The following is a 15196-nucleotide window of genomic DNA, read 5'->3' on the forward strand; positions in this document are numbered from 1 at the left end:
TGGAACCCAAAGTGAAGGTTCTCATATCTTTAGTGACCATCCTAGAGCACTCGTCCCCTCCTCTTCCTCCGACAGATAAGAAACCCGTCTGAAGTGAAGAGACAATCATCTGAGACTTCCCTTCACAGACAGCGCTTCTCCTTTTTCCTTTCCACATCAAACTTTATGTGGTGCATTCAAAGACTGCCAACATGTTCTCTGGACATTTTTTCACAACAGGGCAAGAGAGGTCTTGCAGGCTTGAAGGCCGGTGCCAAGGGCAAATATAAATATTTATAACTACAGCTCGCAACTGATTCTGAATCAGACCTGAATTTGACCTCCACTACGAAGGCATTGTTTAAAACAGCACATCAAAGTTTTTATCCAGGAGGAAAAACTGACTAAAAAGCGTTTGAATGCGTCACTTTACTTGTGCTTTTCCCTAACAAAATAAGAAATATGGACACATACAAAGAATTATCTCCACCGCCAAGACATACTGTATAACAATCAAAGAATTTATGTGTCTCTTGTTAAGGTATAAAGACGCAACCAAGTGTAATCCTTCACATGCAAGAGTGTTAATGTGCCGCTTTGAGCCAAACTCAGCCTCCAGCTCCAACATTCGGTGCCATTATCTCACCTCATGGCAAACCAGCACCCTGCTAAAATAAGGAAGCAGCAACCCGATTCTGACTGACCAGGATCGCACGTGGGCTTACAAGATCACAGGAAAGTTCTCACACATCTGAAACGCTTCTTAAACCCAGAAACCCCGCCTAATCTTTGAACTCCAATGAAAAGAAATGAACTGCTATCCATCTCCATCACAGTCGTGGTGAACCAGAAACATCAATCATCCCACATCAGGAGGATGTAAAACAAAAGATTTACTCAATCATTTCAAGGGATTACGTAATTACTACCCCACATCTACAGAGGGACAGAACAAGGCCGGATGGGCTCTGGCTGCAACAGCTACAGCCGGGCAAGATGTTTGATTCATGAACTTGTTAGTCACCAAACAGGTTCATTTCCTGCATTGCGAAATCAGTGTAATTGAGGCTGAATGGCACATCACATGTGGCTGAAATCAGGCTCCTCTAAATGTAGTTGTATTTATTCTGTCAGAGGCAGAATTACAGTGCTCTTCCCCAGTCAAATACGTGGACCCATAGGTGGAAACAAAAATATACCTCCTGCCTCACCCAAAGTGTCAGCTCATAATACTGTGTCAGCACCCTGAAATTGTGAAATCTCACGGCGCAGAGGTAATTTCAACGATTCTCCCATCGAAACTTCACGCGCAAGGTTCCAACAGGCCGAGTTCAAGCTATACTTTATTGTTATTTTTAGAAACTGGGCCAATCATGAAACGTGTGGTGGTGTGAGGATCACTCAAGCTCCTCTGCAGTATCCCAGGATGGAAATAACTCCTTTTTTTTCTTAAAATAGGTTGGAGAAGATATGGACAGCAGAGCGAGGAAGTGAATAACAGATCTGCTTTTCTATTTTCCTTAGGCAGTCTGACTATCCTGAGATGGGGCCTGCTTGACGACCAGAGATGGTTTTGACAGCCAGGCGGACGTGTCCGGACCTGACACGCAGAGGTCAAGGTAGGCCTGAGAGGAGTCACACAAGTCTGCAGGAGGTGCAGCCTGTCTTTTGCACTTGGACAGTCTGAAAGTAACAACGTCGATGAAGTTGAAAGTGTTTTTGTGGAGGGGTACGGTTGGATAAGTGCTGCAGCTCAGACACCAGACGCAGCGAGTACTTTTTCAGAAACCTGCCAAGACCCCCTCAGCACCGAATGATGCCCGTCTCTGCTCCGACTTACAAACATTCAAACTATTCCCGCAGTCGATGTTGATGCATACGCCTGTTCGCTCTCCGATCGACCCCATTTCTCATGATAAACAAGCCATTCAAGGAATAATCAGTGTTTCTAATGAGCTGAGAAATCATAGCTTTATAGAGTCGAAAATAAAACAAGATAAAAAACTTTAGCAGCCACAAGATTGAATTGGTATGCTCGGTTACACCCAACACTCAGAAAGAAGGGAGATTATTAATCATTACAGAAAGAGGGGGAGAAAAAAAAAACTTTGGGAGAGGTTGTGGAGGGGAATGCTCACTCCAGTGTCAGAGCGTAGAAGAAGAAAAAGAAGAAGAAGAAGAAGAAACACAAAGCAGGCGCTGCTGTGATTTCACAGACCTTACAAGTTAATGTTAGGGGGCGACCTAATTCCTGTTGTGGGTCGCATGAAGCCCCCCCTCCCCTCCCTGCTCCTCCACCCACCCAGGCAGCTCCCCACCCTCCTCTCTGGACGTGTAATAACAAAGCGTTGATCAATAAAGTGGACTTTCCAGTGAGGCAGGACAGACCTGGATCTCCTCTTTGTTCCACTGCCAGCGCAACAGCATCCGTGCTGGCACCTTAAAAAAAAAAAAACCCGAGTCACTTCTCAAGTGTTTGTCGCACTCATCTCCAAGACCCCCTTTTCTCGGGAGCCCCCTTCGTCCAAAAAATTTTCAAAAAATCCCTCCCTGCCTCCGAGCTACTTCTCAAATGTTCAAGCGTTCACAAAGAGGCTTTCAAATATCAAACACGAGCCCCACTCCCCAGCTCAGCCCCGGGCTGACTCCTCTATGTCACAGGTATCATGTAATGAAAGCCCGTGTGGGTGGAAGTGAGGGTGGGGAAGGGGGGGACAAAGTGCTTGTTTGTGGGTGACACAACGTTACAGCGAGAGGAAACATGCTGCTACAGCGACGTCGGAACAAGTGTGATTCGGGGCTGTGCGCGACAAAAACAAGAAAACTCACCTCAACTCTTGTAGCGCCCAGAGGAAACCCGAGGAAGGGAGCGGGGTGGTGGTGGTGGAGGGGGGGGGGGGGGGGGGGGGAGAAAAGCCGAGCAGGAATGTATCCACTCCTTCTCTTCCACGTTTTTCAACCCCGGCCCCTGTCTCCACACCCCAGGAACCGAGAGTGTGAGCGGGGTGGGGGGACCTGGGTGATAGCAGGAGGAGGGAAGCACGATCCGGGACACAGCCAACAACACTTCGCGGTCAGTTTATCTGCTAAATCCAGGCGAGGACGGCACTCCCAGAAAAAACCCGCATTCACCCTGACGTCTCGTCCCCTTCGGAGTGTACTTTCTCGGCCTCTCTGGATGTTAAATCCCACGGTCTGTCCGCTGTATCCGGGCGCGTCGGCCGACTATTCTAGTCCGCCATGTTGTGTGTCTGTCTGCATAGGAAGAATGGGAAGCGAGCAGCAAATTCCCAGGCCATGCCCCGTCTCTTCTCCACTCTGCGTCCCCGCAGCCCGCAGCGACACCTGCCGGCCGAGCCGGAGCCTGCACGGGCCAGACTGAGGCACTGCAGCGGAATGAATCAGGGCCACCACAGTGACACTTCCCCATTCATAAATACATAACATTTTATATATATATATATATATATATATATATATATATATATATATATATATATATATATATATATATATATATATATATATATATATATATATACATATATATATATATATTTTATAGCCAGACCTTCACTTTGGGTTCCAAGTCAGTATAAATAGCTCCATCTATTGGCGATTAATGTAATGCTAATGACTGACTTAAGTAAAAAGCTATCAGAGCCAATTTAGAGCTCTAAAAGTGTAAATAACAAATTGATAATAAATTGAATTAACTTAAAAATTAATTGGTAGAAATTTTGATAATTAGTTAATGTAACTGAATTAAGTCATTTTAAGCAAACATGCCAAAAATTGACCGATTGCAGTTTCTCAGGTGTTTTTTTCAAATATTCCGTTTTCTTCGTCTTTTGTTGGGCTGTTGGGTGGACAACATATTTGAATTGTGTTTGAAAAAATTGTGACAACACATTTTTCTGACATGTTACAAGCCAAATATTAATGGCTTAAATTATAATACCAGTAATGATTAGTTGCTGCTTGAGATTATAAGCACTATTTTCTAAAGTAAAAGACCAGTAACATCACAGTTGTGTCCACTTTCTTCCTTCCTCACCTCTGCTTTATGATTCTGGATGATACATCGGCATGCACTGAGAGTCTGACACAGCCAGGCACTCTCGCTTTTCATCTTTTATAGATCCTCCAGTCCACCTGAGTTGCATATTTTTGGACACGGAGGCTTTGGCCTGGATTTGAGTTCCTCACGCCGTCAGGTGAAGCGTGCTGGCAGAGCCACCGGCAGCCACAATGAACTTTTGATAACACTAAATACTACATCAGTCTTCTATTAGGAGTCACGCAAGGATTCTGCACACAAGATTTCATCTCATTTTTTATTCATCTCTCATCATAAATGAAGAAGCAATAGAGCTAAAACTTGGAGTTAATAAATAATAACGTATACATACATCATGTTTTGACTGCTGGTTAATATCCAGACATAAAACTATTAAGTAGAAATGAAGGAATCTCGGGATGTAAATGGCTGGAGTGTACCAGCGTGTACACATGGAAACATATTTTGTGCGCTGATTATAAGACTGCATGTTCACATTCTACCACTGATGATGTATTAAACTCAAATGCAACACAGAGTTTGTGTTTACCATAGCTGTTTGTAACATCTGCATTTGGCTGTTATAGCCGGAAAAATGTGTGCGAGCTGTTGACGTACTGTCTGTGTACAATCAGTCAGCACAACAAGAGGTAAATTAAAAAAGCATATGTGCGTCTCAGCAGCTGACAGATTTGCAAATACAATCCTTAGACTGCCAGGTTAGCAATGACAGCCTGGGTGAACTCGTCGCTTGTGGCGTAGCCCCCCAGGTCTCCAGTGCGCACCTGTTGCAAACATAAGGACAGCTTGTTACTATATGCACAGCTGCAACAACACATGTCCGCATACAGTATGACGGTCTGCATGTCACAGAGCCTTTGAAAACTGCAGTAACGGAATACAAAACCATGTGATCAGAGAGATGTGTACTTCTAGAAAGCAGCAGTTTAATTTCCTCTGCTCTGCTCTCGTCTTATTTTCTAATATTTTTATTTTTAGCATTACTTGAGGTCGAGAGTCAAAAAATATCAATGAACTAAACCTTTAAACCAGAGACAGAATTAATGTCCTGAAGCAGTTTTGAATATTAATGAGGATACATTGCCATTGTACAACATGCATCAATTAGAGTTCAACCATGTTATCATCGTTCAAAACCTAAAAGTGATTATGAAAAGAAGACTGATGTTATTCATGCGATACTACATCAAGCTTCAGTATTCAAGTATGAACTCTCCGAGAAGGATCTGAGTTCAAAAAAGGACATGACACCATTTACTGTTGTTTATACTGTGGTGGTACACAAAATTTGGAAAATCTGCAACATTAAGTTCAGCTATAACCAATATAATACTTCATATCTTATTACTTGTGGTTAAGAGCTACCAACTGTAAAGACTATGACACAGTGATACACAGAGCAAAGATGAAGTGGTGAGACGGAGCAGTCAGCGTTTCACATTCTTACAGCATCAATGTCATGAACAGCAACAATATTACACAATGCTTTTTTTTATATAAGTCTTTTGAAATTCAATACAAAAATGACCATTTCACAAAATTCATTTGTTGTTATTAAACCCAAAACTTTACACAGATAATCTATAGTTTACCATATCATAATTAGTCTGAGTGTCAATGCTGTGAACTGCTGCGCTCAAAGAATATTCACTAGCTTTATGGTCACGCAAGAGAATTTCTGCAGCTACAAAACGGTAGAATTACTTTAAAACAATGTTTTGAAAGTTGGTCAGTGGAGCTATTCCTGAAAGTAATCATTTTTGGTTTTCTTTTTTTGTTTTGGCAGAATCGTTTAAATATTAACGGAGTTATTAATATCACAGTGAGAAACATAAATGTTGCAGTAACTCAGAGCCACAATTTTAGGTGCTTTTTCCAGCACTGAACTGGCAGTTTTATTAAATACATTAAAAAAATATGTAGTTCAGAAATGTTCATACTGTATACTGAGTTACAGTAACAGTCGGCTTCAAGATGTTTCATTATGAGTGATGAGAATGTCAGAAAATGAGAAATAAAGTGATGTAGGTTGGTGGCGAGCAGCTGATATAAACTGTTGATGAATGTGGTCTGGTTGTTTCTGTGCAGACAGACTATCAATTTTCGATAGTAGAGAGGTAGCCTGGAGGTGGACAAGGCTGAAACACTTAGACAATAGACATGCACAATGACATGAGACGGTAAAAGAGATAGTCCGATGGACAGTAACTATGAAGATGGATGTAAAGATGATACAGATGAATGATGGGAATCCTTTTTTGGTGATGTACAACAGGACCTTTGGTATTAACCGTATACATTAGGATGCAACTGATGGCACAACGTTCATTATGCAGTGAGAGGGGAGGTGAGTCTTAACATGCGTCCAGTTCATGTTAAGAACAATGTCCAGATTTAAAGGAAAGTCAGTGAGGAGTGTGACGAAACATCTTAATTAGCGGGTCGGTGGCGCAGGTTTTCCACAACAGCACGCACAAAGTCGCTGGTGGTAGAATAACCGCCAAGGTCTCGTGTCCGTACCTGGGACATTCACACAGGTACACAAAAACACACACAAACACACAGGGTAAAGGGGTACAAGGAGGAGGGAATTAAAGCAAAGGGGAGAGGGAGAGGAAGGGCACTTGAGACAACGTGCAGGAGAATTCTGCTTTCAACTGACAGACATTCCTTAAAAATTAAATTCCTCACATTCACACAGTTGCCTCAAACTCAAAAAGCTTCTGCCACCTCTTATAGAGGGAAAAAAAAATCTGTCCTGAAGCTGTTGCTGAAATGCTTCTTTTTTTAGAGCTGAACTGACCGTGCATTTTATCTGAGGGACTAAGGCCGGCTGACCGCATGCTGGTGTTTGTGTCAGTGTATGTTAGCATCAAGGTGGAGCAGGTGCAAAAGGCAGTTAGTCTGAGCTAATTTAAAAAGATAAAAAGACTGGTTGTCCTGGAAACAAATGCACATACCTTGCGCCATTATACAGAAAAGAAGGAGGAAGAGACATGCCAAAGTAGAGCTAAAGTACGATGCATGAGCACATAAACAATCTTATAAAAAGTAGTCCCTAACATACTGAGGTGCAGTTTTCAGGCTGTTAGATGAAGGTATGTGTGGGTCAAGAACTGCCATCATTACAGTTAATGTGCTGCATCGTTAGTATCAGACTTAAATGCCCACAGCATTTTGACACTACGAGTTGACAAGTCCTGTTGGCTTCACATCTCTGAAGCAGAACCACACATAATTGAGCCGGCTCTGTTGCACCAACAGAAAACATTCAACAACTTTGTGTTAATGCTGTTAGTGGTTAAGTTATGGCAGTGTCTTCACATTCACAGCCTGAATGCACCTGTAGGCACACAGTAGGCCAAATTTACAGGTAACACACACACACACACACACACACACACACTCACCTTGCCCTGCTTGATGACCCTCTTGACAGCATCTGACACCATGTTGGAGTGATATTCAAGGCTGCAACACAATAAAGCAACAGTGAAGAGGTGAACAGAACAGTGTTGTAGATATGACAACATCACACATCACAAACAGGTTGATTTTTGAGCATTTTTTGAGTAAATTGTAGTTTTCGGAGTAGTTTTAGCATAAAAGCATACTTTAAGTGTTACTTGAGTAGATTATTTGAGGACAATCATTACTTTTACTGTATTACATTGGGATATATTCATCATACGACTTTCATTTATAATTTTAATGCATTCATACACATTCTCTTAAGAAGCACGTGGTCAGCTAGTCCCAGGTCTGCTGGTGCTCTGCTATTCTACCACCAGGTAGTCTATTATATTGGCCCCATTCACACAGCCCTTTCAAGACGGGAATCTTGCACCAATATCCTGCCTCATCGTCTGTGTCAAAGTTACAGAGGCTAAATTGGGGGGGACGCCAGCGAAGGTAATAGCAAACATGCATCGGAGGTGAGACAACATTTGTGTGAATGGGGAAGCTGCCAGTGCGGAACAGGTCTGTGACGTTCTGATGAGGTGTTAAGTGAAGAAATCAACCGCTACTTCTCGGAGCAGTAAAGGATGGCCCCTTGCATGAAAGGCTATAGATAATAAGGTTCTCTTTTCTTTTACTTTTTTGACATAATATAAAAGGTCTGTTATTCATGCACATGAACACAATTTTCTCTGATTTGTTAATATCTTATCTATATAGCATATAGCTTTTTTTTCCTTTTTCTGAATTTCTTGAATTAATCTACCTTATTATTTCAGCAAGTACATTTATACTCCAACTCAAGTAGTTATTTAGATTACTACTTTTACTTAAGAACTTGTTCTTGGAATGTATCAGTACTTTCACTTGAGTACAGTTTTTAGGCTACTCTACCCACCCCTGGTTACAAAGGATTGTGAGGTACAGTGTGAAACGCAGTGTTCTTCTTAGTACAAGACCTAACAGGTTGACTCACTTGAGGTGCCTGAGCATGTTAGAGGCACTAAGCAGCATGGCTGTGGGGTTAGCGATGTTCCTTCCTACAGCTTGTGCAAAGGGGTGGCGGGCACCCTGAAAGAGAAGACAGACAGGAGATCAAGAAGGGCTGAGTAATCATTAGTAGAACTGATACCACTTCTCAATCTGCTTTTAATCACCAAATGTTTCGATAATCACTTTATTTTTTCAGTTATTTTTAAAACAAATATCAAACATTTGATGGTTCCAGCTTCTTAAATGCAAGGACTCAATGCTTTTCATTGTTATGTATGATAGCGAATTGAAATCATTTGGTTCTGGACTGTTTTTTTGGACAAAAAATACATCTGAAGTTGTTTTTTTTTTTCAATTTTCACAACTTCTTGACATTTTATGAACTAAAATCAAGGGTGCACAAAGTTTTGGGCGTGTATTTTTAAGATATCTACAAAGTGTCGCTCTGCCCCCCCTGTTCAGATTATGACAGATGATAATAATTAGGGATCCTACAAATTTAAAGAGCATTTTTATTTGACAAAAAATTGAAAAACTTAAACATTTGTAATATAATATGAATATTTTTCTCAATTTTGGCCATACATCCTCATCTGATGTACAAACAACTATATCTTAGCAGAGAAAGTGGAATAAAACTAGTGACTGACAGGCTGTATAAACAGATGTAAAACAAGAGAGACGGTAGAAGGTCAGTGGAAACTCACAGTCTCAAACACAGCATACTCTGCACTGTAGCTTTCCCCAGGAACAACTCCGGCTCCTCCTACCAGCCCTGCTGCCAGGTTATCGATAATGTTACCGTACAGGTTGGGCATCACCAGCACGTCAAACTGGTACGGATTCTGGACCAGCTACAGCAAAGACAATACACAAGAGATAGATAAATAAAATGAAATCCTAATCACAGAGTCATTTATTATTCATTTCAGCAGATTGAACCGAGAAGCTGTATATACCTGCATGCAGCAGTTATCAATGATTATGTTCTCATATTGGATTTTGGGATACAGTTGTGCAATCTCTGCACAGCTCTGCAGAAACAGGCCATCAGCTAATTTCCTGTAATAAGACAGAAGATGAAGACAAGTGCAATGCAAATTAAGACCCAAATTAACACTATTTTAAGAATTAATAGAAGACAATTATTTCAACAAGGAGGGCTCTTCTATTTCCTTACATGATGTTGGCCTTGTGGACTGCGGTGACCTTGTTTCGCCCTTTCTTGGTGGCATAATCAAAGGCGAACTTAGCGATGCGCCGTGACTTCTCTCTGGTGATGATCTTCAAACACTCTATCACACCGGTCACACTCTACAGAGCAAGGAGAAGGGACATTCATTTGATACAGTTGCTCTTAGTTAAGTACGTCTAATCCATGGTGTATGAGAATTAAAACATGTGAACCTTTTAGTCTTCCCTATGACTGAGAAATAGTTCAAAAGAAAACCTTAATTAAAGACACAAATGCATAAACACATTGTGCTATTCTAGAACCTCTGTCAGAGTGATTCATCTTTGTTTTCATACACAGTTTAATGCTGGCCAAATGTCTAGGTGTTCATGGAAAACCTCCCTCTTCAAAGAAAAAAAGCCCATCCCCTTTTCATGTGGTTTTAAAGCCACTGTTCACCTTTGGTGATTGCAGGGAGGAGGAGTTTTGTTTACCTCGTGCTCCAGGGAGCTGTACTCCCCCTCGGTCTGTTCACGGATGATGACCAGGTCCAGGTTGTTGTGGCGAGTGCTGTAGCCCGGAAGGCTGTTCACATGAACCACATTAGCAAAGAGGTCCAGTTTACGCCTGGGGAATGAATAGGAAGGTTTTATTTATTTATTTAGGAGTTATTAAAACAAACACAAAAAACTAAATACACACACACAAAAAACTTGTTTTCTGGTTTTACCTCAGTCTCATCTCATATGAAGCCAGCTCCCCTTTGAACTCCATAGGTGTGTGAATCTTTCCTGGATGACCAAGCATATCACCAACACACGTATTAGATCGATTACATTCTATTTAAAATCTCTGACTTTTTTGCTGCCATCCAAATAACAATGTATTTGTTCTTATTAATTGTAACTGGACGAAAGCCCTTTTTACACTGACGTCTCGCAATACTGTGGCAACTTAAACCCATTCTTTGAACCCCCTTTGTTTTAAACAATGAACAAAAGAACGACAGCATATTGCCACCCCAGGGCTTGATTTTGGATAGTGTACCAGCATTCTGCAAGCAAAATGGCGTGACTTGTAACACAATGATGCTGGCTTTGTTTTACAAATGCATCAGGCAGCGCTTTCTAAACAATGGCATAACATGGCAACAACAACCATTCACCATCTCTGTTAGACAGCGGTTGACCTCGTCCTCTCCTTAGAGGGTTAAGATCTTGAGGACCTTGTTGTCATCAGATATTTTCTGTGACTGCTATCTGCCGCTAGCGGTTTTGTAAATCACCCATGTGTGTGTCGAACACATAATAAGTTGTCAAAACACTGTTCCACCCTGCTGCCTCGCTGGCTCACTATTTTTTCACAGATGTTGATTCCGCAATGTTACTACCTGTTCAGAGACAGAATAACAATAATGCCCTGTACTGCCTTTGTGCTTAATATAAAGTGCAGGATGGTGCAGTGGAGTAAAGGTGCAGCAGTGACATCTTGAAGACGCTGTGTAAAATGGGCTTACATGCAGAGACAAAATAATAACTGAGGTTACCTTTCATGGCCACTTTGTTGGTCTTCATAGAGGTCAACACCTGATCCAGCTTCTCCTCACTGGCCATATTTTGTACCTCACTCAAGTGGAACTCCTCAAATTCTACTGGGACATCTCCTGCCTGGAGAAAAGATAAAACAGACGTCAACGTTAGATATATGCCATCAACATACTGTATATACATGTTCAATAATAATAATAATAATAATAATAATAATAATAATAATAATAATAATAATAGAAATCTAATTAGATATCTAACAGGGCTGGGCATAATATTGATATGCCATCATTATCATAATATGTGACTATTTACCATCTTAGATTCCGATATTGTTATAACATGTTTGTTTTTTTTACTCATAACTTAATGAACAACTTAAAATGCCACTCTTTAATGTACCTTGAACACCTCCTTGACAGCAGTCATGAGCTCAGGTCCCACTCCATCCCCCGGCACCATGGTGACTCTGAAGGTAGCATCAGCGCGGGCTGGAGGGGCTTCTGGGCTACAGAGAGTAGCAGACACACTCAGCTGTCGAGAGGCCAGCTGCTGCCACCGGGGGCTGCTCAGACCCTGGAGATGGGAAGGAAGATAGTCACAACAAGCACAACGTGGTGGTCATAATACGAGAATGAGTTTGAGTTTTGTGTTTTTACCACAATGTACTAGCTCTCTGTTTATAATCTCTGGGTATACTGATGATTCACAACTTCCTGGCTTGTGACCCTTAAAACAAAGCAGCGTTTGCACAGTTTGAATATGCCAATGAAATATGAGCAAATCCAACGATTGCCCCATCTATCTATCTATCTATCTATCTATCTATCTATCTATCTATCTATCTATCATGCAGGATTTCACAAGAAATAGGCAACGGCCTTTGAAAATTCAGTCAACACTAAACATAACTGTGTTTACCTGCAACCATTTTGATAACTCTCTATTCTTTGAGTCATTTTCGCTTTTTTCCATTTTATAAATTTGGTGAATTTAATATTTTGGTGTTCCAGACTGTTGGTCAGACAGGTTAAGACATTTGGAGATGTTACATTGTGAAACTGTATAGGTTATAGAAAAAACAAAGAAGAAATAAGTGAAAAAAGTTGGCAAATTAAATGATAAGGATACAGTTGTAGCAGCCCTAATTGAGTGTCACAGGATGTTTTTACTTCAGTTTCATTCCTTTAATTACCTCTTAACACCTCATATTTATCTTGAGAGAGATTAGTGAGGCTAAGGTGAGCGTCAAATCGAAGAGCAATATTATATGAGTTAATGTTCTTTATGGCAGGTAGCAAAGTTTTAACAAAATGATCTAGATCACAATTTATAACAACATGATAACATACAATTACATACAAGCACTGACTGAGGATATTATCCATACTGTTAGTTACAACAGCGATAATATTAAGATGGGCAGAGATGAAAACATGTTTCATGAGGACCCTGAATGATCATCAGTCAGTGGGCAAAAAGGAAGCTACAGGAAGTAAATACAACTAACAATTCCCCTCAACTGTCATCTGTCAAAAAGGCACCTCACCAAGAAATGACACTTACAGTTTAATATTAAGAGATAATCTAAATTAACAAATTGCACAGCTCTTGACTTCCACTGTCATTTAAGAATCTGGCAGGTGAGAAAGCTGGAACTGACACGCAGGTATCAAACCAGATGCATTATTATCTGAAGGGAACAGGCAAAACAGACAGGCTTATCTGCTCTGCTCTTTACAGTGCTGTCAGCTCATGTTTGGCCCCAGAAGGTGATGCGCTGTCTCCCTGTGCGTGAAGAAGTGAATGCTGGTTTGTTAATGACAGGGAGGTTACCACTCTCAGGGTTAACGGAGTTAGCCTGAGTTAGCCTGCTTGAGCTCACTCCTGTTTTATCTATTGACGAGTGAACACCGAGATTTTTTTTTGTTTCTCATTCACCAGCTGACAAGACAAGTTGGAGCCATAAAAGGCATCAGTTTTTTATCTGAAGGTGCTTATTCAAAGTGTAACTTAAAGACGGAGGCTCGTGGTTAGCAACAAGATGTCACAAGCCGGTGAGTCTGACTCCTTCTCTGACAGTTTATGGCGACATGGCGCCTGAGGTGAACAAAAAGACGACTTCAATCACGGTGACTCCTCTCCCGTGTGTGAAATACGCCTGTAAACATCACCCGTGCACTCACCTTGACCAATGTTACCAAGCTTCCTCTCAAGGCGGCCGCCATCGTCACGGGCATGCAGCAACGGAGTTACTTCTTCTGTGGTGTCGGACAGGGAGGGGGCTGCTGTCTGTGCTTAGAAGAAGAAGAAGAAGAGGAGCTGCTTTGTTATAGTGCCTCCAAGCTGTCAGGGCGGTTATTGCATGGCACGTCAGGGTGAAAACCATGGTGAAAACTACATCCTGCTCCACTGGGGAGTGTCTTGCTCGGGGGCACTTCGGCAGACAGCTGGTAGGCAGCCAACAGGAGGGACAGCTTACGTGATACGGTCATATCACATAGCCGGTCTGAAACATGAAGCCTGGCCTCTTGGAGAAAGCCTTGCAGCGCTGAAGACTACCACCACCAAAGGGAGACCACGTGAGTTGTGTGTTACAGTCCAAACAAAAAGAAATCTTTCAAGCCACAATATGCAAATGTGGCAGTTATAATATCCATACATCTGTTCCACCCGAGGGATAAAAATGCCCATCAGTAAGGTAAAGAATCATCACATCTTCCTGCAGCCGTCATTCATTGTAACACCCTCTACAGTCCCCATCTCTTAGGAGAGAAAAAACACCCACACACACCCACACAAAATCTATATTAATCAAATTTGGCAAAAAGTTTAGATCTCCGACTAGAGGTTGGATGGTGTATTTAGTCTCAGAGAACATGGCAACTCAGACATGAAAACTGTCATTGCACATGAGCAGGAAACAGTTGTGCTCCTTTGTATGGGTATAATCTCACTCTTTATGAAAGGTCTTTTCTGACCAGTTATGATAATGTTGACAACCACTGAATTTACATTGTCGGTGAAGATGGTGCTGAAGAAGGAGTGGAAAAGAAAAGAGAGAAATACACGGTGAAGAACTTAGAGAGGTGTAAAAAACAGGAAGCCATACGATATTTCGCAATACATTGACGTTGCCATAAATACAGTCATTGTGAAGATAATACTGTTTACTTTGAGTGACTCAGAGGGGCCCCTGTAACATGCCAGGGATTACGTTTTTTTTGTATGTGTCAGTGCGGTTGGGGCCCAAAATGTAGTGGTGCCCCTGTGTCCATCTTTATGCGAATAGCTGAGGATGCACATTTTCACACTTGCTCAAATTTCTCAGTGTGTTGCCTACTGCTTTTAATACTTTCTTTCAAATACCGCATTGTTACACTTTTACTGTATTTTTGTGGCTGCCATAACTCTGAAATGGGTCCATCCTAAGTAGGTCAGGGGATTCCCGATCCTATTCCAGGCAAGTGATGCTCTCTCCTGACACTCAGACATGACATCAGATTTTCAAGTCACCATAATGACTTCGCTGATTGGTAATCAGCTTGCTCCCCTCTGACATTTGTTAAATAGTCTCCCTTTACCTTGTTAGGCTTTTAATTTGGTTATTCATGCTAGCCTAATTTTTTGTGGGGGCCAAAGCAGCACAGTTAAAAATTTATGGAGATTTTGCCCTGAGTCAGGCCTCTCAGGCAGTCCTTCCTCTGTGCACAAATCCTTTTTGCTTGGTTTGCTCCTCTCGTATATGATCATTACATTCAAGCCACAGAGCTAAGCGGCAGTTTTTCTGAAATATCCTTTGCAATCTTCAAAATACCATGAGGCTCTTTTAACAGTACAGTGGCAATGAATGTATGCAGTTAAAGAGCTTGTTTGAATTTGTTGAACTTGGACCTGAACTGTTGGCCCAGAATTTGTCACTACTTAAACAATTTAGGCAAATAGTACTTAAATATTTTGAGT

General features: G+C 41.5%; 2 protein-coding genes across 5 annotated transcripts in view; both read right to left on the reverse strand.

The window, feature by feature from the left end:
* The window catches only part of ptpra (protein tyrosine phosphatase receptor type A), a 28112-nt gene extending 24808 nt beyond the window's left edge, over window positions 1-3304 (reverse strand). The window contains exons 1-2 of one of the 3 annotated variants that reach the window (XM_030420568.1): window positions 2809-3304; window positions 2368-2418 (exon numbers count right to left, since the gene is read on the reverse strand). The gene's annotated coding sequence lies outside the window, so the exon portion shown is untranslated. The remainder of the gene's footprint in view (window positions 1-2367; window positions 2419-2808) is intronic. The other 2 variants (XM_030420567.1, XM_030420569.1) reach the window with 2 other exon arrangements.
* Window positions 3305-4306: 1002 nt separating this feature from the next.
* Window positions 4307-13549, reverse strand: idh3b (isocitrate dehydrogenase (NAD(+)) 3 non-catalytic subunit beta). Of its 2 annotated transcripts, none has more exons than XM_030420769.1 (11): window positions 13420-13549; window positions 11636-11809; window positions 11233-11353; window positions 10417-10477; window positions 10181-10313; window positions 9693-9826; window positions 9472-9574; window positions 9220-9366; window positions 8496-8590; window positions 7471-7531; window positions 4307-4824 (listed from the first exon to the last, which is right to left on the reverse strand). In XM_030420769.1, exons 1-11 carry the CDS (start codon window positions 13471-13473, stop codon window positions 4747-4749), a joined length of 1161 nt encoding a protein of 386 aa, XP_030276629.1. In that variant the 5' UTR covers window positions 13474-13549; the 3' UTR covers window positions 4307-4746. The 2 variants fall into 2 exon arrangements, with proteins under 2 accessions (XP_030276629.1, XP_030276628.1); XM_030420768.1 differs by lacking the exon at window positions 4307-4824 and adding an exon at window positions 5310-6580.
* Between the last annotated feature and the right edge of the window lie 1647 nt (window positions 13550-15196).

The sequence above is a fragment of the Sparus aurata genome, chromosome 6, assembly GCF_900880675.1.
Source record: "Sparus aurata chromosome 6, fSpaAur1.1, whole genome shotgun sequence".
Taxonomy (NCBI): Eukaryota; Metazoa; Chordata; class Actinopteri; order Spariformes; family Sparidae; genus Sparus; species Sparus aurata.

Bases quoted from the DNA above. Each gene is read 5' to 3' on its own strand.
- idh3b (XM_030420768.1), bottom strand. From the start codon at position 13,473: ATGCCCGTGACGATGGCGGCCGCCTTGAGAGGAAGCTTGGTAACATTG. The intron at 11,354-11,635 runs GTACATTAAAGA...TCTTTTCTCCAG, and splicing joins CTGTCAAGGAGGTGTTCAAG to GCAGGAGATGTCCCAGTAGA. The intron at 9,827-10,180 runs GTAAACAAAACT...CTTGCTCTGTAG, and splicing joins ACAGCTCCCTGGAGCACGAG to AGTGTGACCGGTGTGATAGA.